This window comes from Muscardinus avellanarius (genome assembly GCF_963383645.1).
Source record: "Muscardinus avellanarius genome assembly, chromosome: 9".
Taxonomy (NCBI): Eukaryota; Metazoa; Chordata; class Mammalia; order Rodentia; family Gliridae; genus Muscardinus; species Muscardinus avellanarius.
Window position 1 is genome coordinate 99,318,241 of NC_137795.1, and position 22,703 is coordinate 99,340,943.

Below are 22,703 nucleotides of genomic sequence, written 5' to 3' on the forward strand. Positions count from 1 at the left end.
TTAAAAAGGGTGTGGTGGCGCACGCTTGTAATCCTTGCATTGGGGAGGCTGAGACAGGAGGATTGCGGGTTGTGGACAGCCTCAGCTACTTAATGAGGCCCTTTGCAACTCAGTGAGACCCTGTTTCAAAATAAAAAATACAAAATAGGGCTGAGGTACTCGAGTAGCTTGGAGGTAGAATGCCCCTGGACCCCAGTACCACACACAAAAAAGAAATACCTGATTTGAAAAAGAGCTATGTTAATATTTTACCAACTTTGGCTCTCTTCTGATGGTTTTAAAAATAAACTGGAAGTCAGGTGTGATAGCACACACCTATAATTTCAGTACTTGGGAGGCTGAGACAGGAGGATCCCAAGCCAGCCTCAGCAATTTAGCGAGAACTTTAGCTTGAAAATAGAATGCCCCCTGGGTTCCATTCCCAGCAGAAGAAGAAAAGAGTAAAAGACTGAAGAGGTGATGGCTGTTCTTAATGCCACGGAGCTGCACGCCTGGAATGGTGAGGGTGATGGATTTTAATTTAAAAAATGTGTATTTACTGGTAAAATTAACTGTTAAAATGTCATCTTTGAGTACTCCCCACGCTTGGGAGGCGGAGACAGGAGGATGGCACAGGCTCGAAGCCAGCCTCGGTGGCTTAAGAGACCCTGTTTCTGCCGGGCGTGGTGGCGCACACTTGTCATCCCCGCGCTTGGGAGGCAGAGACAGGAGGATCGCGCAGGTTCGAAGCCAGCCGCGCGCGCTGGCTTAGGAGACCCTGTTTCCAAATAAAAATGTAAAAATAGGTCTGGGAGTGTAGCCCGGAGGTAGAAGGGCTTCCAGGAACCCCAGTACCACCAAAAATAAATAAATAAAATAAAATGTCATCTTTGGCAAGTTGGTAATTCATCTGCATGAAAATGAAACTAGGCTCAAACTTCATCTCATGGAGGGAGAGAGTAAGTCCTGTACTTAAATGTTAGGATTTTAAGGAGAAAACTCAGGAGAATTTCTTTATTGGGCTCAAGGGGAATTTCTTAAGAGACAAAAAGTTGAAAGCATAAGAAAAAATGGATAAATATTTATCTTCATTAAAAGATAGATACCACAAGCTGATTGGGAGAGTTTATTTTTTAACTCATATCTAATATCCAGAAATGTAGATAATTATTCAAAATACACAAACAGATAAAAACATATCTGTCTTTACTTCCCCAGATGGAAAAACCACAAGGATGGACATTTCACAGCAGAGGAATCAAAACTGGCCAGCGGACATGTGCAGAGCAGGAATCATAGCTGTGCAAACTAAGAAGACAGCATTCACACTTCGGACTGAGGAAAGCATAGATGCCAGGCAATACCTACAGGCCCACATCACTAGGGACGAATGGGGGGGGAGCAGACCATCACTTGGAGGAGTCTGGTATCAACGGGCAGAGCTGAGGGTGAATGTGGCCTGGCTCCCGCGGCCAGCTCCTCGACATCCACCCACAGAAACTCACAAGAGACTCGTTCAACGCTGATGAGTCCCGAAACAGTGCTGGGAGATGCGAGATCCATCAGCGCATACCATGTGGTTCCATTTACGCGAGTTCTGAGAACTAGCAAGGCTAGGATGGCAAGAGAAGTCAAAAGAGTATCAGGCTTGGGGTTTACTGGAAGTGACAAGAGGAGCCCTGGTGATGAATACCCCTGTCTCAACTGGAGTGCTGCCTACACAGTGTACGCACTTGTCAAAACTCAGGAACTGTACTTAACATCTACACATCACTGTAAATTCTGCCTCAAAAAAGAAAGATTATGAGTGATATGTGAGCCATTTAATCCTCCTAAGGAGAATAATTTGTTTCACACACCTAACCAAGAGCAATTTGCAAATAACTGCACTCCAAGCTCAAAATTATTATTATTATTTTTTTTTTTTTTTGGTGGTGGTACTGGGGTTCCTGGAAGCCCTTCTACCTCTGGGCTACACTCCCAGACCTATTTTATATTTTTATTTGGAAACAGGGTCTCCTAAGCCAGCAAGGCTGGCTTCAAACCAGCGCGATCCTCCTGTCTCTGCCTCCCAAGCGCAGGGATTACAAACGTGCGCCACCACGCCCAGTTTTCAAAATTATTTTAAATACACAAAGAGTAAGCTCAAATTCTCTTTTTGGCAGCACATGTCAGCAAGTTTATCCCAAGGTACAATAAGTATGTGAAAATAAGGCTAAGTAGGACTTTCCTATTTGCTCTGAATTGAGTGAAAATGCTGGATGCACTTAAAAGAATAAAAGTTAAAGGTTAAACAAGAAACGGCAGTCCACCTGTATGACTTCACAGAAAAGGTAAAACTTTGCAAATTATCACCTCACTTTTCGCATTAATAAGTAAACATATAAATGATCAATTCCAAGAGCAAATAACTTGGTCTTAGTACCATCTTCTGATAGCTCCTCCCGAAAAAAGAGGTGGGAGAACAGAGCCACCAAATGGCTATGATGAACATGAACTTCTAATTTTCAACCTAGAGAGCTTCCACCTCCAGACCAGACTGCTAGAAATAAAGTCACCAAAATTAAACAGTACTATTTAAACTAAACATCCTACATTGCACATAAAAATCCAGACACAAAACAGAGACAAGTGACATAGTTCCTACCTGGTTTTTTTGGGATTGCTATATGCTTCTTCGATAAGCTCCATTTTGTCCAAATCCTTCCATTTACCTCCATCCAAGAACTGCCATCGGTATGGCAAATGGAAATGAACTCTATAGCACTTATCTAAAATAGAAACGAAGTGGTAAGACAGTTTGGCAATACGCTGAGTGGCCTCGCTCTGAGGGGACAGTGCTGCCTACAAGATTACTGCATGTTCTGCAAAGTTGTGGAAGTCTGTTTTCTTAGTATAATCATATCTAAGCATTTAGATACTGAGATACTGTAAATCATATATCGCTCCCTTTTTAACAGGTCCTTTCAATGACTCTTTTTTTTTGGTAGTGGGCACTGAACCCAAGAGTGGTCTACGTCTGAGATATTCCCCAGCCCTTTTTTATTTTGAAATAGGGTTTGCCAAGTTGCTGAGGCTGTCCTTGAACCTGTGATCCTCCTGTCTCAACCTCCCAAGTACTGGGATTTTTTTATTATTATTATTATTATTATTATTATTATTATTATTATTATTATATTATTTTTGGTGGTGGAATTGAACCCAGGGGCATTCTACCTCTGAGTTGCACTCGTGGCCCTATTTTACTTTATTCTATTTTTAAGACAGGATCTCGTCAAATCTGAGAATCTTACTAAGTTGCTGAGGCTAGTCTCAAACCTGCAGTTCTCCTGTCTCGGCCTCCCAAATACTGGGATTACAGGTGTATACCACCGTACCCAACCTGACTTTTTTAGGTATGTATGTTAATGGGCTATATAAATTGTGAATTTCATTTTATGATTATAAAGAAGATAATCATATGCTTGGCATCGTGACATGTCACTGTAATCCCAGCTACTCAGGAGGCTTAGGTGGGAGGAACTCAAGTTAGAGGCTTGCCTGGGCAACATAGCCAGACCCTTTCTCAAAAAAAAAAAAAAAAAAAAAAAAAAAAAGAGGAGGAGGAAGAAGAGGAGGAAAGGAGAAGATCAATGGTCCACCCCTGCAGAGGCAGTCACATCAGAGATCAGCACATCAACTGGTGCTGCTCACTAGCACTATAGATGTGGCATGTGAAGGGCAGCAGTCACATCGGAGATGGAGCCAGACTCACCTCCACCAGAAACCTATCACAACACCAACACACCTGACAGGAAGTGGCTCAGCAGCACTGTTCTGGCCACTGGGCTATTTTCTGCCTGACAATAGACTCACCCCTTTCAATAGCCCTTCTATGCCCTCCAGGCCCCGCCGGCCCTCCCCTACCTTCCCCAGCTCCTCCCAGGCACCCAGGTCCTCCTGCTTGGTCACTGCAGCGCCTGCCACGGGCCTCCCCTGTGCTCGGGCCAGCCTGCACCTGAGCAGAGCACACACCCTCTCCCCTGTGGGAGCCTCCGTGGGGTTCTGCTACATCCAAACAGGAGCGCGGAGAGGACAGGGAGAACGGAGAGAACGGGATGGGAAGCTCAGGGAGAACGGAGAGAACGGGATGGGAAGCTCAGGGAGAACGGAGAGAACAGGATGGGAAGCTCACTGCACTCGGACGCGGAGCTACCACCAAGACAGGCTCGTGGGTGGAAAGAGACACGAGGTGCAGAGTATTCCAGGTAGAAAGTACGGGGGGAAGACTAGAGATACTCTAAATTCACATACATGCAGATTTCTTGCAAGGGAAACTGGGTGGCTGGGGACAAAGTTCTGAAAAAAGACTGGTCATTTTTGCATTCAAATTTTGAGCCACAGGTTATGTTATATATTCTATAAAACCAGATATCTAATTGAGTGAAAAAATGAAGGTACAAGTGTGCTAGTACACCTGTGTAAGAACAAAACTGAACATACACACTTGTAAACACATTTTTTAGACAGATATTTAAAGACGGGGTAATCCTTGTTTCTTGGAGAGGGCCTGAGTGCTAGGAAAAATAGCTGTGAGGAAAATTTATTTCTCACTTACTATACTTTGTCCATTTTTAATTTCAAAATAATACATCTGGCTAATCTGATACTTGAAAAGTTTTAAATTTTCTAAAATCATATGCATTCTCACCGACACACCTCAACACGAGTTCTCTGCGACATTCTGCAAAAGGCCCTGTGGGAGGGATACCATGGAGGAGCTTGGTATCAAGGACCAGGCCTGGGGCTGGGCAGACAGGGCAGAAAGGAGCAGAGGCTGAGGGGCACGGGGAGCTGGGGTACCACGTGAGGAAATCTCTACGTTCAACTATGCAGGACACTGTTACCGAGATCCTCTGACCTGTCCAGAGTGTGCACGAGCCACTCACACTAGGCCAAGGGGCCGCTTGCACTCTTTTTTTTTTTTTTTTTTTAATACTGGGGCATTCTATATCTGAGTTATACCCTCAACCTTATTTTTATTTTGAAACAGGGTCTCACTAGGCTGAGGAGAGCCTCGCTACTTGTTGAGGCGATCTTCGAACCTATGATCCTCCTGCCTTAGCCTCCCAAGTACTGGGATCACAGGTATGAGCCACCATGCCCAGCGGACCTCTCAGACTCTTGGCAAGGAGTGTGCACAGGGATAACGAGGGGCTGAGTCAGAAGAGATAAGACTTGGACTGTGGTCCAGAGGTTATGACCAAATGAGTTCCTGTTCCCTCCCTGAAGAGCTCTCAGAGAAATGATCAGGGGTGAGGCCAGAGAGGCTCCCCAAAGGATCTCGGGATTGAAACGCTGCATCTGCAGACTGCAGACACAGGTGATCCTGGGGAGTCTGAAGACACCCTCTCTCCACAGGGAGGCATCCCTGGGGGAGGGTGCACCCCCCATGGCCCACTGGACTGAAGTCTCCTTAGGGAGAGCCCAGGGCTGCAGGAAAGTACTGAAGTCACACAGCAGACTCAGGGCGGAGTGTGGAGGCCATGCTGCTCATGGCTAGAAAATGCCTGGGAACGGCCTCCGTAACCACAGTGGCTGGCAAGAGTCTGGCACAGTAGCAGAGGCATGAGGCCCCATCCCTCTTCCTCTTCCATGACTCTGTCCCCTTTCTCTATTTCCTTTCCCACTTTACTGGGGCTATTCCAGAGCCTAGGCTTTCTAGAAGGGGAGTCACAGAAACAAAATCAACCTGGCAGGTGAAGAACCCCACACTCACCTCCCCTTCCTCCCTATATCCCTTGAAGTGACAGACCAGACAGAAGAACAAACCCAAAGCACTAGAAAGCAATAAAAAGTACCATCAAAAGACCAGGATCATCTAAGAATTCCTAAACTATGAAGCAGACAAAATCAAAGTTATATAAAAGAGGCCAGCATGGTGGTGCACGCTTACAATCCCAGTACTTGGGAGGCTAAGATAGGAGGCTTGCAGGTTTGTGGCCTGCCTCAGTAACTTAGTGAGATCCTGACTCAAAATAAAAGAATAAAATAGGGCTAGAGGTATGGCTAGGAGGTAGAATGACCGTAACTTCCATCCCCAGTACCACACCCACAAAAAAAATCAATATAAAAAAAGGAAAAACTAGCACATTTTACACAAGACACCACATGGTGAAGAAGGATCTGGGGCCTCCCAGACTCAGGAGGAGCGAAACAAGGAGCGGAAAGACTCAGACTCATCACAGTAAGAACAAGGCTGTGGAGTGGGACTCCCCACGCAGACTTGCTGGGCACATGACCTCGCTGCTTGCTTCCCAGCCAACCAGGGAAGCCCAGAGATAAGGGCTGCAGAGAGAGAAGCAGATGAGACTCCCTCCCCTGCCCCCGCCCCCGCCTTCAGTCCCCGGCTACACAGCAGCAGCCCGCAGAGGCAGGACATTGCCTCTACCCATCATGGCTGAGAAGAGGGCAGGGAATCACAATCGCCCCCTGGAATCGACCAACAGGATTCTCAAGTGCAGTGACAGACAGCTGAGAGGTGACACCAGGGAAAGAATGCAAAGAGGTAGCAAGTGCAAGCTGGAGAAGCGACACCCAAGGAATGCTGACGAGTCCACACCGAGGGTTAACAGCTGGACCTGAATGGAAAGGCCACAGCTACATTATTTCTAGGGGAAAAACACAGGAGGATATCTGTCTTTGAATAGGCAAATATTTTAGGCAAAATTGAAAAAAATATCAAAATGAGTATCATATGGACATAGATTAAATGAACACTAATATAAAAGCATCTAAAGCCGGGAGTGGTGGGGCACGCTTGTCATCTCAGTACTTGGGAGGCTAAGACAGGAGGATCGCAGGTTCAAAGACAATGAGCAAGGCCCTTGTTAACTACAATTTAGCAGGGCCCTCGGAACTTAATGAGACCCTGTTTCCAAGTAAGAAATAAAATCGGGTTGTGGGTTTAGCTCAGAGGTAGAATGCTTCTGTGTCCCCAGTGCCACAAACACACACACACACACAAAAATAGAAGCATCTGTTTTTCAGAAGACACCCTATAAAAATGAACATTAAAGGCAGAGGCTGGGAGAATGATCTTTACCACACACACCATATAAAACTCTTCCAACTCAAATAATGAGGTATCAACTAATAAAAGTGGGCAAAACAGTCACAAATTCTGTATGACTCCACCTATATGAAACATCCAGGCAAACTCACAGAGAAGATATAAATCTGTATCTGCCAGAAGCTGGGAGCCAGGGCAAGGATAAGAGTCAATAAATGGTATGGTTTCTTCAGGGCTAATGAGAATGTTCTACTACTGACTGTGATGATGGTTGTACAATTCTGTAACTATACTAAAACTATGAACTGGGTAAATTGTATGGTATGTGACATATTTAGTATTTTGATAAATCTGTTATATAAAAATAGGTAAAAGTGGGGGGTTTTGGTTTTTTTTGTTTGTTTTGTTTTGTGGGGGGGGTACTAGGGATGGAATCCCGGGGCCTTCTACCTCGGGGCTACACTCCCAGACCTATTTTATATTTTATTTGGAAATAGGGTCTCTTAAACCAGCTGAGGCTGGCTTCGAACCTGCATGATCCTCCTCTCTCAGCCTCCCAAGCACAGGGATTACAAGCATGCGCCACCACGCTGGGCTAAAAATAGGTAAAAGTTTTGAACACAGTTCACAGAATATATACAAATGTCCACTAAACACAGAAAAATAATGTTAAACATCACTAATTATCAGGAAAATGCAAATTAAAACCACAATGAGACACTATTACTCACTTATATTTGAATGGCTAAAATTATAAGAATATCAATACCAAATGTTGGCAAGGATGCAGAGAGCTGGAACTCATTCATTGCTAATGGGAACATAAAATACTATATCCACTTTCGAAGACAGTTTGCAGTTTCTTAATGTTAAAATAGTTGCAGTTTCTTATAAAGTTATATCATATGATCCAGTAATTTCATTTCTTGTTCTTTACCCAAGAGAAATAAAAACCTCTATCTACATAAGAACTTGCATAGAATTTTTTTTTAAGGTACTGAGGATGAACTCAGGGGCATTCTACACTGAGCAACACCCCCAGACCTATTTTCTTATTCTTTATTTTGAAACAGGGTCTCATGAGTTACAAAGGGCCTCACTAAGTAGCTGAGGCTGTCCATGAACCACGATCCTCCTGTCTCAGCCTCCCAAACGCTGAGATTACAAGCGTGCGCCACCATGCCCGGCTTGCACAGGAATATTTATAGTTTTATTTATAAAATCCCCAAACTGGAAACAAATGTTCACGAACATATAAATGGCTAAGCAAAGTACAGTCAATCCATGCAATGGAATACCGTTCAGCAATTAAAAGAACCAACCATCAATATGCCAGCATGGCAATCTCAAAAACATGCTGAGAGAATCCAGGCACATGACAATATACACTATATGATTCTATTTACATGAAATTCTAGAGAAGGTGAATCTAGCCTACAGTGATTAAAAATAGATGGAGAATTTCCTGAGTTGGTGAACTGGGGTGATTAGTAGGATTAAATAAAAATGAGGTTATTTTGGAGTCAGTGAACTATTCTGTTTCTTTACTATACTCACAGATACCTGGACATACACATTTATCAAAACTTGGAATTCACTTTTTTTTTTTTTTGCTTGTTTTATAGTGCTGGGGGCTTTCTACCCCTGAACTATACCCCCAACCTTATTTTTTAAATTTTATATTTGGGAACAGGGTCTCACTAAGTTGCTGAGAGCCTCACTAAGTTACTGAGCCTGGCTTCATACCTGAACCCTCCTGGCTCAGCCTCCCAAGTACTGAGATTACAGAACTAAGCATTTATTTATGTATTTATGTTTTATTTATTTTTGTGGGTCTGGGGGTGGACCCTAGGGACATTCAATCTCTGAGATACACCTCCTGCCCTATTTTTTATTCTTTATTTTGAAACAGGGTCTCACTAAGTTGCAGAGGGCCTCACTAAGTAGCTGAGGCTGGCCATGAACTGCAATCCTCCGGTCTCAGCCTCCCAAAAGCTGGGATTACAAGTATGCGCCACCACGCACAACCAGAACTAAGCATTTTAAATAGGTTCATTTTATCATGTGCAAATTATATCTCAATAACACTGACTTTAAAATAGGAGCCAGGCATGGTGGTGCAGACTTGTAGTCTCAGAACTTGAGAGACTAAGATAGGAGAAATCAGTCAATGAGGCCCTCACAACTTAGTGAGACCCTGCTTCAAAATAAAGAATAAAAAATAGGGCTGGGGGTATAGCTTGGAGGTAGATTGTCCTTGGGTTCAATCCCCAGCACCACAAAAAATAATAAATTAACAAAAATAAAAACAGGGATATAGCCAGGCATGGTGGCATGCATCTGTAATCCCAGTACTTAGGAGGCCGAGACAGGAGGACTGTGGGTTCGCAGCCTGCCTCAGCAAGTTGTGAGGTCCTCCACGATTTAGTGAGAGCCTGTTTCAAAATGAAGAAAAGAAATAGGGCTGGGGGAATAGCTCTAAAGTAGAATGCCCTGGAGTTTCATGCCCAGAACCACCAATAAATAAATATAGAAATAGATATGTACATATGGCACACATTCTTTGACACAGCATTCCATGTCTAGGAATCTAACTAGAGAAAGAGTCATGCATGTGTACTCCATGCTCAATGGAACATCACTGGAACTGACTACTAGACAGTTGCTTTTAAAATGAGGTGGACTCACACAAGCTGACACGTACAAAAGTCTCCCAAACACAATGCCAGTGAAAGATGCAGGTTAACAGTATGTTTCACATGCTCCCATCTGTTTAAAAACATGTAAAACAAACCACACAGCAAGTGTTTACCTTTGGGAAGGGATGAAGGAAGGCCTCCTGCTTTCCTCTGTATTATGTGACTCTTTCACAAAGTGAAAGTACTCATGACTTGCATGAGTAACTTTTAGAGAATGAAAATTAAACAAGAAGTTTGGGTGGTTGCTTTTTAAGGGGAGTTACCGAATCTGAGAAGAAATCTTGCTTCAAAGGCCACGTTAGCAGTTAAGAAGAAAACAAAAGTTTAGTGAAAACACACACACACACACACACACACACACACACACACACACACACGAACTGCTACTTTTAATAAAAGAGGGACTATGTGCTATGTGGTTCACTGGTTTAGTACAAAAAAAAAAATTCCACAACTTAACTAATCCTCTAAAAGCTGATTAACACAAGTGTCCTCTCCTTAGTGAGGGCTCTCCCAGCTCCTAAGGTTGTTCTAGGCTACTGTCACCCTCAAAAGTGACATTACCTTGGATTCCACTAGACGGAGCACCCCTGACTAGTGCAGGTGTGTGACTCCGTGCCAAGCTGACCAAGGGTCAACACTTGACACTCACTGCTACAGATCTGAATGGTTATGATTCCAAAAACTCTTCTACAGTTTCATTTGTAGAAATTCAGAGAATTCTGACCACCCTCCACTCCCCCAACAAAACAGTTCAGAACTGGTCTGGCCAAGTGCCAGGCTCCTCCTCTGTCTAGGTAGCTCAGAACAAGAGCTCTGAGAACAGAGCAGTTACCCCCACCTGAGGAGAGAAGGGCCTCTTCTGACTTACCTTGGAAGCTACAACTTTTCCGGATATGGTACAAGCAGATCTGATCACTCTCCTCCTGGCTAGGAGTACTTGGGGACACAGAACCAGAACTGTCTCTTCTTTCTATAGAGAAACACCACAAAAATGCGTCAAGTTTCCACAGAAGCTTGTGGCATGGGGTTGCAGTAGTTCAAGGTCCCAAAGGGAAAAAACAGAATTCACTCATCTCTCTGCACAAGAAAAATGTGGGCCAGGCAAACTGATAGAACCTACCCAGTGAAGGGCCAAGGCACACCAGACCCAGGTAAGCACTGCTTTTCAGGGAGAGTCCAAGGCCCACAGCTGCTTACTAAACCCAGGGTATCACAGAGCGGCTCTTTTCTCAACTCCAGCTGACTCACCCAGGTCACTACGAAAGGGCAAATGAAAGGCTGATTTCTAAAAACTAGTTTTGGTTCTATATAGCAAGTACTTTTTTTTTTTTTTTTTTGCGGGTCTGGGGATGGAACCCAGGGGCATTTGACCTCCGAGCTACAGCCCCTGCCCTATTTTTATTCTTTTTATTTTGAAACAGGGTCTCACTCAGTTGCAGAGGGCCTCACTAAGTAGTAGCTGAGGCTATCTGCGAACCGTGATCCTCTGGTCTCAGCCTCCCAAATGCTGGGATTACAAGCGTGCGCTGCCACGCCCAGCTTAGCAAGTACTTTTTAATAAACTTTTAGAATTGGGTATTAATAACCAAAAAATACATGGAATGCTTATAACTCTGAATGAAACATGATTAATTTTAGGTTAATTATAAGGTTCTTAATATAAAAAAGGTATGTAAGTGTGTTCAGAGTTTACCTTCCCTAGTACTACTTCAATGAGTCTTTTTTCTTTTTGGTAGTGGGGATCAAACCCAAGGGCATTCTACCTCTGAACTACATGCCCAGCCTTTTTTTTTTTTTTTTTTTTCTGAAACAGGGTCTCACTAGACTCTCACTACTTGCTGAGGCTGTCCTCGAACCTATGATCCTCCTGTTGCAGCCTCCCAAGTACTGGGATTACAGGCATGCCATCACGCCTATAAGTCTTTGCCTATTATATTTATCCCCATCCACTTGCTCCTAAAGAAGCATATAAAATTCATTTACGGCTCTCCCTACTTAGTATAGCTGTCATTTTGTTCTTCATCTTCCTTTTTCTTCTTCTAAGTCCCTCAGATATTCCACGGGCCGGGCCTTAAGAGCTACCAGGTGTGACTTTGAAGATCACCTCTCTCTCCTTCAGAGTGGTGACTGCTCTTGGGACCTTCGTCAGAGGTGGATCCTCCCCGCCCTTTCTAATGAGACTGCGATGTAACTCTTAAACATCTCAGCCCTATTTTTTATTCTTTATTTTGAAATAGGGTCTCACTAAATTTCTGAGGCTGGCCGCGAACCAGGATCCTCCTGTCTCAGCCTCCCAAATATTGGGCTTACAAGCATGTGCCACCACACCCGGTTTAAACATCTATTTAAAGCAAACTCAGTCTACCTCTGGGCCATATAATTGAACGACATTAACAAAAAATAAGTAAAAAAAAGCATAAATTAAAAAACAAATACAGCAAGTATATTTTAAAATACAAATATCAACCAGGTGTAGTGCACAAGCTTATAATCCCAGCATCTGGGAGGCTGAGACAGGAAGGTCATGGTTTGCAGACAGCCTCAGCTACTTAGTGAGGCCCTTTGCAACTCAGTGAGACCCTGTTTCCAAATAAATAATAAAAAAATATGGCGGAGGGTGTAGCTCAGAGGTAGAATGCCCTGGGTTCATTCCCTAGTACCACAAAAAATATATATATACAAATATCAGATAAGATTAGAGTGACAAGTGTTTGCTAGTAGTCCAGGCATTTAGAAAGTGCCTATAAAAATCATAGCTATCTCTACAGCTAAACCAAGGTCCAGGACAGAGCTCAGCACACAGCAAACACTAACGCTGCTGAGTGAAAGAATCTCGAACATAGTGCCCAGCCTAAGATCTCTACAAAAACCCCTGAAGACCAATGTATCATGAACTGCCTGAGGAACCACACTGTCCATTTGTCACACAGCAGGTACTCAAGACATGCTTAATAAACACGTGTCTCAAAAGCCAGGCGTGAGCCGGGCGTGGTGGCACACGCTTGGAATCCCCGCGCTTGGGAGGCAGAGACAGGAGGATCGCGCAGGTTCGAAGCCAGCCGCGCTGGCTTAAGAGACCCTGTTTCCAAATAAAAATGTAAAAATAGGTATGGGAGTGTAGCCCGGAGGTAGAGGGACTTCCAGGAACCCCGGTACCACCAAAAAAAAAAAAAAAAGCCAGGCGTGGTGGCGCACGTTTGGAATCCCAACATTTAGGAGGCTGAGACAGGAGGATTGCAGTTCACAGACAGCCTCAGCTACTTAGTGAGGCCCTCTGCAACTCAGTGAGACCCTGTTTCAAAATAAAGAATAAAAAATAGGGCTGGGGGAGGTAGACTGCCCCTGGGTTCCATCCTAGAACTGCAAAAAAAAAAAAAAAAAAAAAAAAAACGGAAGAAGAAGAAAGAAGAAGAAGACGACGACGACGACGACACTTAAAGCCAAAATTAAAATACAATTCTCTCACTCTTTCTGTAAAATCAAAACAATACAATGCAAAGGATGTCCCTAGAGCTGTACTGCATGGCATCCTAACCCAGGGATCCCGCCCTTAAAAGCAAACTTGGTGGCACTGCAAAGGGGAAGGAGCTGCGGCTCCCATTTCAGTGCACATCAGGCCCCTCTAGAATGTGGTCCCCATCAAACTGACTCACATTGTCTAGAACTTGTTTGACCATGTCTACGATTTCAACCTATCTTCACAAATCCTAGCTAAGAAAGGATCATCAACTCTTTCAATAAAAGCAACCCAGATTTCCCCAAAATCGCGCATTCTATTTACTGGCAAAATGGGATTCGACCCTTCCTCCCCACCCACGGCCTGCAGTATTTCCCACCAGCCTTACCAGAAGACCCTTGAGGGCCTGCAGGAGGAAGGTGTCCTTTGATGGGGGCAGAGCTCTTATTCTTGATATCATATGCATTTCTATATATGGAAAGCAGCCGGCTCGCCAGGTCTGAGCTAATGCCTAACTTCTCCAATTTCTCCAGATTTTCAGAACTAGTGATTTTATGGGATCTTTTACAGTTAGAGCCAAACTTGCACTCTCCCTGTACATAATACTGGCAGATGTGGAGTTTGACACATTGCTTCTGAAAGGTACAAGAGCCAAAAGGTCCATCTCCTTTATTGTAATGTAGGCAGATCTGTTGACAGAGAAAAAGACATCAGCCCAGGAAGGTCTCCTGCAACACATCTCCCCACCCACGAGGCCACTGCGGGAAGGGGCTTCACAGCCAAGGTGCGAGTCCTTCGTCCACAGATACGATGCACTTCCTAGATTAGATGAAGGTCCCAGCTCATGCCCTCAGCTCAAAGGGAAATGGGGGAGAGCGGATGGCTCTGGAGAAGCTCCTCCACTGGGAAGACCCAAAGAGCCTCAGACCTGCTCCCTTCACTGAGGGTTGAAGCACCTAAGAGAAGGCCAAATACCACGCCCTCATTTCTCACAGGCACCAGCAGACACAGAAGTTGAACAGCTGGCCCCAGTCACACAGCTGTCCACAGCACCTGACATACGATGTCTGTTGAACTGGATTGCTGACAAACCTGCAACTTGAACTTCAAACAACTGCTCTTTCTCCACTAACACCCCATATTCCTCAAGATGGGATCCAGGCCAGAGATCAGCAAGGGCCTACCCATTCGATTCACAGTGTTACATTTCAGGAGCTGCAGCAATGCCCAGGGGGCTGCAGAACCCAGGTTCCATCAGCAAGGCCCCACCTGGGGATGGAAGCCAAGGGGGAGGGCCGGGGGGCTGGGCCTGAACTCCAATCTACCACTGACAGGCTGCCTGAACTGCGAGCCACTCGGCAGCTGTGGGGTTGCATCTTTCATCCCTGAAGATGAGAATAATGCCACCTGCATCACGGGGTTGTTGATGGACTCAAAAGGAAGCATATGACTAAACAGGACAGGACAATGGATGCCTGGCTGGTGATGGCTGCCCCCACTGGTCATCTGGTGAGGGAACTCCACCAGAGCGGAAGGCCTGGCAGGACAGCTCCGTGGTGTCTGCACTCGGGGCTCAGCCAACCTGCCGCCCAAGCAGACAAGGGATACACCACTGGGCACCTGCTGCTACCTTCTTCTGATCTCCCACTCACAGTACTGACAAGATGGCCTCTCCTGATCGCGCATGCCCACTCTCCTAAACACAGTGCAACACAGTCCTTCCTGGGAGACAGAAGGCCATGCTGAGGAGCCTCTGCCCAGCCATGACCATGCCAGCTCCTTCCTCTGTGCAGCAGCCTTGGGGAACAGTCCCTCTTCACAGAGCCCTCTCCCCTCCTCCCGCACTCAGCAGGCAGCAGCAGCTCGTCTCCGGGCTCCAGGGCCCAGCGCGTGGGCCGCCCAGCGCATCCTCTGACCTCCTGTCTCACTGTTCCACGCACCCCTTGGAAGGGCAGAGCAGGGTCTTTTATCTCCTGATCACTGGTGCCTAACTCACAGTGGATATCAGAAAGCTTAACTGAATTAAATCAATACTCATCTTTCAAGGCAAAAAAAAAAAAAACTTAACCTCTATCCTATGTCCATTCCAAAGCTATGCTGGTACCTTTCTCAAATGGGTGGCTTTCTTTGAATAACATAAAAATATTTTCATTAAAATATGCCAATCTGTTACCCCAACCCAGAAATGGCAGCAAAGCACGCCACGTAACCTGCGCTGGCCACAGGCGCCCGCCACTCAGATCTGCTGGGGGCCTGCTGCCGCCTTCAGGCCAGGGGACACGCCGGTCACTAGGCAGGCTGGATGTGGAGCCTCCTCCAGCCCTGGCTGTCACTCCCACCTGGCCGCTGTCTGAAGGTCCCCAGCTTCTCCTGCTCCCTAAGTCTCACACTTCTAATTCTCACCAACAACTGATACAGAGCTAATTCAGCGAGCTCTACAGCATCCGAGACTCCACATCACCGACCTCAAAACGACCTGGGCATGGTGGGCAGAGAACAGCACGACCGCCATCAGCAGCTACAGAAGCTTCTCCGAGCGCCACCAGATCCACTGATACCAGCAACGTGGCCCGATTCCTACTGCAAAGGAATGGACCCACTGGCCCTACATCCCCTCAGTTCTGTGTAGGAAATACCTGCGGCGGTTGCTGGCCAAACGGGCTCCCCCAACCTCAAGAAACCTGCAAGGAAGATACCGGCCCAAATAATAGCAAAGGAAAGGAGGTTTCAAGAGGCACCAGGTTAGCCCAAGGTCACAGACCTAGACATCGGCAGAGCCAGAAATTAAATCCAGGTCTCCTCCATGCAGTGGTTCTTGCTCGGGATGGAGTCCTTGACTTCTCTTCAGCTGTATTTCCCTGTCTTCCAACCAGCTGGCCTCTTCCCTACTATAAGCAGAGGATCCCCAAGGCCCCACCACATACTCACTTCCGGCAAAAGCCAGGGGTCGTTCTGAAACAAGAGGTGGCAGAGCTCAGTATAGGTGAGGTGGTCAACACCATGGGTTTTCAGCACACTCAGGTTGTGATCGGTCATCAAGCTGTGATTGTTCCTACAGGGCTTCCTACAAAGAAGCAGAGATGGCCTTGTGTGTTAAATTGTGTCTCCTCAATTCCTATGTAGGAGTTCTAACTCCCAGAACTCATGAACTGATTGCATTTAGAGTTAGGGTTTCTTTCTTTCTTTTTTTTTTTTTTTTTTTTTTTTTTTTTTTTTTTTTTTGGTGGTACTGGGGTTCCTGGAAGCCCTTCTACCTCTGGGCTATACTCCCAAACCTATTTTTACATTTTTATTTGGAAACAGGGTCTCCTAAGCCAGTGTGCGGCTGGCTTCAAACCTGCGCGATCCTCCTGTCTCTGCCTCCCAAGCGCAGGGATTACAAGCGTGCGCCACCACGCCCAGCACTAGAGTTAGGGTTTTGAAAAAGGTAAATAAATGAGGTTATTAGGTTGGCCCTAATTTAATATGACCGGTATCCTTAGAAGAGGAAACGAGAAGAACACCGGCATGGAGGAAAGACCACATGCGACACAGCAGGAAGGAAGCCATCTAAAAGCCAAGGAGAGAGGCCTCAGAAGAAACCAACAGCGTGCCGCCTTATCTCGGACTTCCAGCCTACAGAATTGTGAGAAAGTCAGTGTCTATCATTTAATCCACCCCATCTATGGTACTCTGCTAATGGCTGCCCTAGCAAACAAAATCAATCTTCATGATGATTTTTTGGGAACACTTCCTGATATTGCTTATAAGCACCAGAGAAAAACCAGCCACATCTATGCAATGAAAACATAATGTTTATTTTCCAAGGAAGAGATAGAACTATGCAATGTCTAGGGCCCAGGACAACACCTCTCAAAGGATATTCAATGAGAATGACCTGGCCACCATCCAAAGACGAGTCACAGCACACTGCCAACTCAGTAAGCACTTCAACATGAGCTTAATGAATGTGCAGGGCGACTCAGGCATGGTGATGCATGCCTGTAGTCCCAGTACTTGGGAAGCTGAGACAAGAGGATCACAGGTTCAAGACCTGCCTCAGCAATTTATGAGGCTCTCAGCAACTTAATGGACTCCGCTTCCAAATAAAAAATAAGGCTGGTAGTGTAGCTCAGGGGTAGAATGTCCCTCAGTTCAATCCCCAGTATCACAATAAGCAAATAGGCAGAGTGTCATATAGTAATAGGTGTGTGTACCTGTACCTGTACACACACACACACACACACCAGCCCAGCCCCGCCCCGTCCCTTTCTCAGCTCCCTTCCTTCACAAACCATTAGGGAGCAGGAACTGGGAGTCAAACACTGTCACACTGCTCTGAAGACCCAAAGATAAGCCTTTGAATAACTGTCTGAGTCACCTGGACCAGGAAGAGTCAGGCAAACAGCATTTGCTTGACCCAGATGCTGTCAGCAATACAACACATGCCATGCTTATAAGCACCTCAAAAGGACACCAATCTTCTGACCTTCCCCTCAAACCTGTACCTCCCACTGTCTCCTCCCTCTCAAAGGCAACTTTCCTCTTCCAATCACAGACAAAACCTGTAAATCATTCCCAACTTCTCTCTCTTAACTGGTGGAAGTGACAGAGACGACCCATATGAGCGGAAAGTACAAGGTCAGCCCTGTAAGAGCAGCACCGAGAAAGAGATAGCACGGCCAGCCCAGGCTGGAGACCAGGAAGAAATCTTGAGAGGTGCAGGAAGTCACAGGGAGGGAGGCCTTAAACAAGGACTTGAGAGGCGAGGAGGAGCCAGGTAAGGAGAGAACGGCAGAGCGGGCCGGCAGAGGGGCAAATTAGGTGATGCTGCCAGGGCCGAGTAATCGTAGTAATGATGACAAGGGTAAGGACAAAGCTTACTGACACTGCCCTGGAGGGGGGACTGCCTAAATGATTCACGAGTCAACTCGGTGCTACAGCATCTCATGCACACCTTGAGCCAAAGTTCGGTCAGGGGACCGCAAGAGCCTAAGTTCCCATGAAGTATAAATAGCATCTCCTCGTTCAAAAAATTATTTTAAGATCATTTTGATGAATATATATCATTAGAATGTTACGTATAAGCATTATAATTAGATTTGATGGGCAACGACATGTGAGAGACTGAGTCGGCAAGGATCTTTTTTCCCAAGGATAACGTTTGGGCCAAAGATTAAGTTCAAATTGACCTTAGTTTGGGCCAATATATAAGATTAAGTTCAAGCTGGCCTTGGTATGAGGCAAAGCATACTTTCTATGATTTATTAAATGTCTGGCACCCTGTCCTGAAGTCTGTTAAAGACTTTTTCTGTCCTAGAAGTTGTTACTTGCATAATTGTGGTTTTGCCTATTCTGCCAAGAAAAGAAAAAAGATTATAACAAATCCTAAATAAAGTGGAGAAGCTTGCATCTGGTCTCGTGTGTCAGTCTTCTCTCACTCGACCTCAACTCTTCTCTCACCAACACACGACCCCCGACTTCTGCTAGGGCTGGACCCCGGAAACTCAATAAGCCTGTGAGTTAAGAAACACTTCACAGACAAGGGAACTGAGGCTAGTACGTAAAGCCACCATTCAGCAAGGAGCAAAACTGGGTTGAAACACGGAGGACTGGCTCTTGGACTGTGCTTGTAGCGACTGGGCACGTCGCCTCCTGAGCGCAGGACTGGAGTCAGGGCCTGGGGGTTCCTTCCCACCCCCACCGCATGGCCTGCCTCTCATAGAGAGTCCTGCACGCAGGAAGACAGTCACAGGGAAACACAGAAAGTGCAGCCCACTATACCCACTCTCCCCTAAACACGCCAGACAAGGAAGTCTCAGCAAACTCCCTTGTGTAAATCAGGCAAGAGAAATGCGAAGAATGAAGAAGTGCCAGGTAGAGCAGCACGTGCCTGTAATCCGAGTTCCTGGGAGGTTGAGATCGGAGGATCACAGGCTCGCAGCCAGACTCAGTTACTTAACAAGGCCCTCAGCAACTCAGTGAGACCCTGTTTCAAAATAAAAGATAAAGCAGGGCTGCGGTCATAGCTCAAAGGTAGAATTCTATTCCTAGTAACACACACACACACACACACTCAAGTCACCTATAACCAGTGAAAACCATATGTACAGATTTCCCAGAGAGCTAAATTCTGACCTCAAATTTTGGGAATTAACCTAAGAATGGAACTATCATCTTTATCTTACCAAAAATGCACAGTAAGAAAATTCACCAGCAAAGCCCATCACTGGCCCATCCAGCCACCACTTACGAGGTGCACTTCCTCTCACACGCTGCTCCTCCCCCCCCCTGGCCCCTCCCTGCAGGGCAGACTTCCCAGGGCTCCCTCCACCCCCCACCCCCCACCTGCTCCATTCCTAGAACTGGGACCATGGTACTCCCCAACCAACATCTCCCAGACAGCACCTCGAAGCCCTCAGCCTTCCCAAGCACCAGACCTGGAGAGAACTAAAATGCCCTCCTGCGCAGTCCACAGTAGGTAGGAGCAGAGCCTGAGAGTTGCCGCCAATCCTACAGCCTCTCTACACTGTCGCCAACCCAACTCCCCCAATTCCTCACACAGACATGCCTTGGAAAAGTCTACTCTGTGTATTTTTGGACAGCGGGTTCCTGGAGACCATATTTCCTAAGCCCTCTTGCAAAGTAGGGTGAGGACACAAGTTTCTGGTCAACAGGATATAAAGGGAAGGCCATCCACGACTTCCAGACCTGACTCATGAAGATGATTCTGTTCTTACTGTTCATCTTTTCCATCTACTCCTGGAATTCAGTTCCTCGAATGGTCTCAAAAGCCTTGTGTTGAGGACAGAGCCTAGGCCAGTCCGCCTGGATCTCTGAATGACTGTAGGGATCAAGACCCCTGCCCCGGGGCTACTACATTTGATATGAATAAGAAATAATGTCCAAACCAGGCGTGATGGCACACACCTGCAATCCCAGTACTTGGGAGGCTGGGAGATGAGGATCACGGGTTCAAGGCCAACCTCAGAAACTTAGCAAGACCCTGTTTCTAAAGAAAGAAAGAAAAGAAGGAAGGGCTGAGTGCCTAGCTCAGAGGTAGGATTCTCCTGGGTCCAAGCCTCACTCCCATAAACACAAAGAGTAAATAATGTCTACCAAGCCAAGATAAAAGAAAAGAGGGCGGATGGAGGAAGGAGAGTATAAAAAAAGAAGCAACGTCTACTATGTCAAGATGAAAATAAGAGGAGCATATAAGGAAGGACAAAACCTCATTCTCCAAGACAACTGGACGACCTTCCAAAGCAGGTCTGCACGCCACGCTCCTCTACGCCCGCGCCCCACCAGCTCCCTAAACGCCACCTGCCAGGAAACCCGCGCGTCGCCGCCAGGCTGAGCTCCTCCGCCTGCGCCTCGGCCTCCCGCGCACCAGCCCGGAGCCCCGGGGTGACAGGTGCGGGGCCCGCCGCCCTCCCCGGGGCGCGCCCCTGCGGCCGAGCACGGGTCCGGGCGCCGGGCCCCGACGGCGCGGCGCTCACCCGGCGCGCAGGAACTTGCAGGCGCCGGCCACCATGAACCTGCAGAGGTGCAGCTGCGCGCACAGCCCGCGGCAGCCCGGCCGGGCGGCGTGGTGCGCGCGGCACAGGCGCAGCGGCGACGCGGCCAGCACCAGGCGCTCGGCGCGCTCGGGCCCGGGCCGCGCCGCCACCACGAAGCGCGCGCGCTCGCGCAGCAGCCGCTCCAGCGCCTCGGCGCCCGGGCCGCGCAGGCGGCGCCGCAGCTCGCCCAGCTCCATGGCGCCGCCGGCCGCGCACAGCACCTGCGTCACCTCGCCCGCCACGGCGGCGGCGGCGGCGGCGGCGGCGGCGGCGGCCTGGGCCATGGCCGTCGGGGCGCGGGCGAGCGGGCGGCGGCGAAACCGAAAGCGCCGGGCGGCGGGGAAATCGCCGCGGCCCCGCCCCGCGCGCAGCCGCGCCCCCGCGCCCGCGGCCGCCGCCCCCGACGGCCGCCCGTTGGCCGCGCCCGTTAAAGGGGCTGCGCGCCCCCGCCGGCCGCGCGCGCCCGGCCCCACAGGGCGCCCCGGGGAGGGAGGGAGGGAGGCCGCGGCCCGGGGCGCACGTGAGGCCGCGGGCGGGCACCCGCGCGACGCCCGCGACGCCCATAGACGGAAGGCGGCTGTGCGTCTTTAACGCGGGCGCCGGCGGCTGGCCGCGTTTCAATCAGAGCAGGACCCCCCCCCCCCGGGAAACGCAGGTGCCCTGGAATAACTGAGCGTTCACGTTCAAAAGGAGCCCCCCCCCCCCCGACGCCTGCCATCCTGGGAGGCTGAGACAGGCGGATGGAGGTTCGAGGCCAGCTTCAGCTACTTAGTGAGGCCCTCTGCAATTGAGTGAGACCCTGTTTCAAAATATAGATTAAAAAAAAAAAATAGGGCTGAGGGTGTAGCTCGGAGGTGGAATGCCCCCCAGGTTCAGTCCCTAGTACCGCAAAATTAAAAATAGGCATCATCAACTCAGATCCCCAAGATCTTTCCAGAACCTTCCAGAAGGAAAAGGGACAGTAAGCAGTCTCGTACAAACATGTTGATGTACCGTGAACGACGTGGCTTACACAGCCCTGGCAGGCACACATTAAGTCTGTCGACCCAGGCTATCCATGATGTGTTAGGTGAGAACAGATGGCTGTAGAGAAAAGCCTAAATCGAAGCCCGTAATCCCAGGTGAGGCTGAGGCAGATGGATTGCAGGTTTGAGGACAGCCTCAGTTAATTTAGTGAGACCCTGTTTCAAAATAAGAAGGGCTGGGGACGTAGCTCTGAGGTAGATTGGGTTTGAGTTCAACCCTCCACTATAAGAAAGAGAAACATCGAAATCAGTAATAGAATGAGACCCTATTTGCGTATGCAGCAGGATATTTTTGAACAGGAAGGACACTGGTTGTAGAGAGTGGCATGTAGAAGGTACTAGAAAAGTGGAAAAGAGAAGATGAGGGGGGCAGGAAAATTGGGGTGAGTACTTAAAATGAATATAAAATTTATAGAGACTTCCTACAGAAATATAAAAAAAAAATAGGGCTGGGGATATGCTTAGTGGTAGATTACATTTAGCTGAAGGCCCTGGGCTCAGTCCCCAGCACCCACCCAACAAAAAGTAAAAAATTACTTAGTAATAGTAATACGGACAAATGAAAATGAGTTGGTTTAGGGCCGTTTTTTTATTGGACTCTCAATGTTTTGGTTGCATAAGTATTTTTATTTTAATTTAAACACTTAGTTTCTCATTTTAATTGTGGTTCTTATATTGTTTTACAATAAAATCACATTTTTCCCCAAGTAAACAGAAAGGTGATATCAACGAAAATGGTGGGTTAAGAACCTCCAAAGTTTAACTACCATGAAAGCAATGGAGAAAACTGGCAAAACGTGTCGACTTCCCGGCCCTCTGAAGTTGACCAAAGGCCTACAGCAGCCCCCAGCACTCAGCCTGGAGAGAGTCAGCTGACCTCAGTAAGCACGGTGCCTGGAGGAGTCCCGCCTCCTCTCCAGCGGCCTTCAGAGCTGGGCCCACAGCCCCAGG

At 47.4% G+C, this 22,703-nt stretch overlaps 1 protein-coding gene across 1 annotated transcript in view; it reads right to left on the reverse strand.

Annotated features, from left to right (window-relative positions):
* PARP12 (poly(ADP-ribose) polymerase family member 12) overlaps window positions 1–21,011 on the reverse strand; it is a gene marked incomplete at both ends in the record, with an annotated part of 35,741 nt that extends 14,730 nt beyond the window's left edge. Inside the window, 5 exons of the mRNA XM_080701245.1 lie at window positions 2,627–2,750; window positions 10,601–10,702; window positions 13,578–13,878; window positions 16,118–16,253; window positions 20,668–21,011. Coding sequence (XP_080557371.1) covers window positions 2,627–2,750; window positions 10,601–10,702; window positions 13,578–13,878; window positions 16,118–16,253; window positions 20,668–21,011 — 1,007 coding nt within the window. The remainder of the gene's footprint in view (window positions 1–2,626; window positions 2,751–10,600; window positions 10,703–13,577; window positions 13,879–16,117; window positions 16,254–20,667) is intronic.
* Window positions 21,012–22,703: the final 1,692 nt, after the last annotated feature.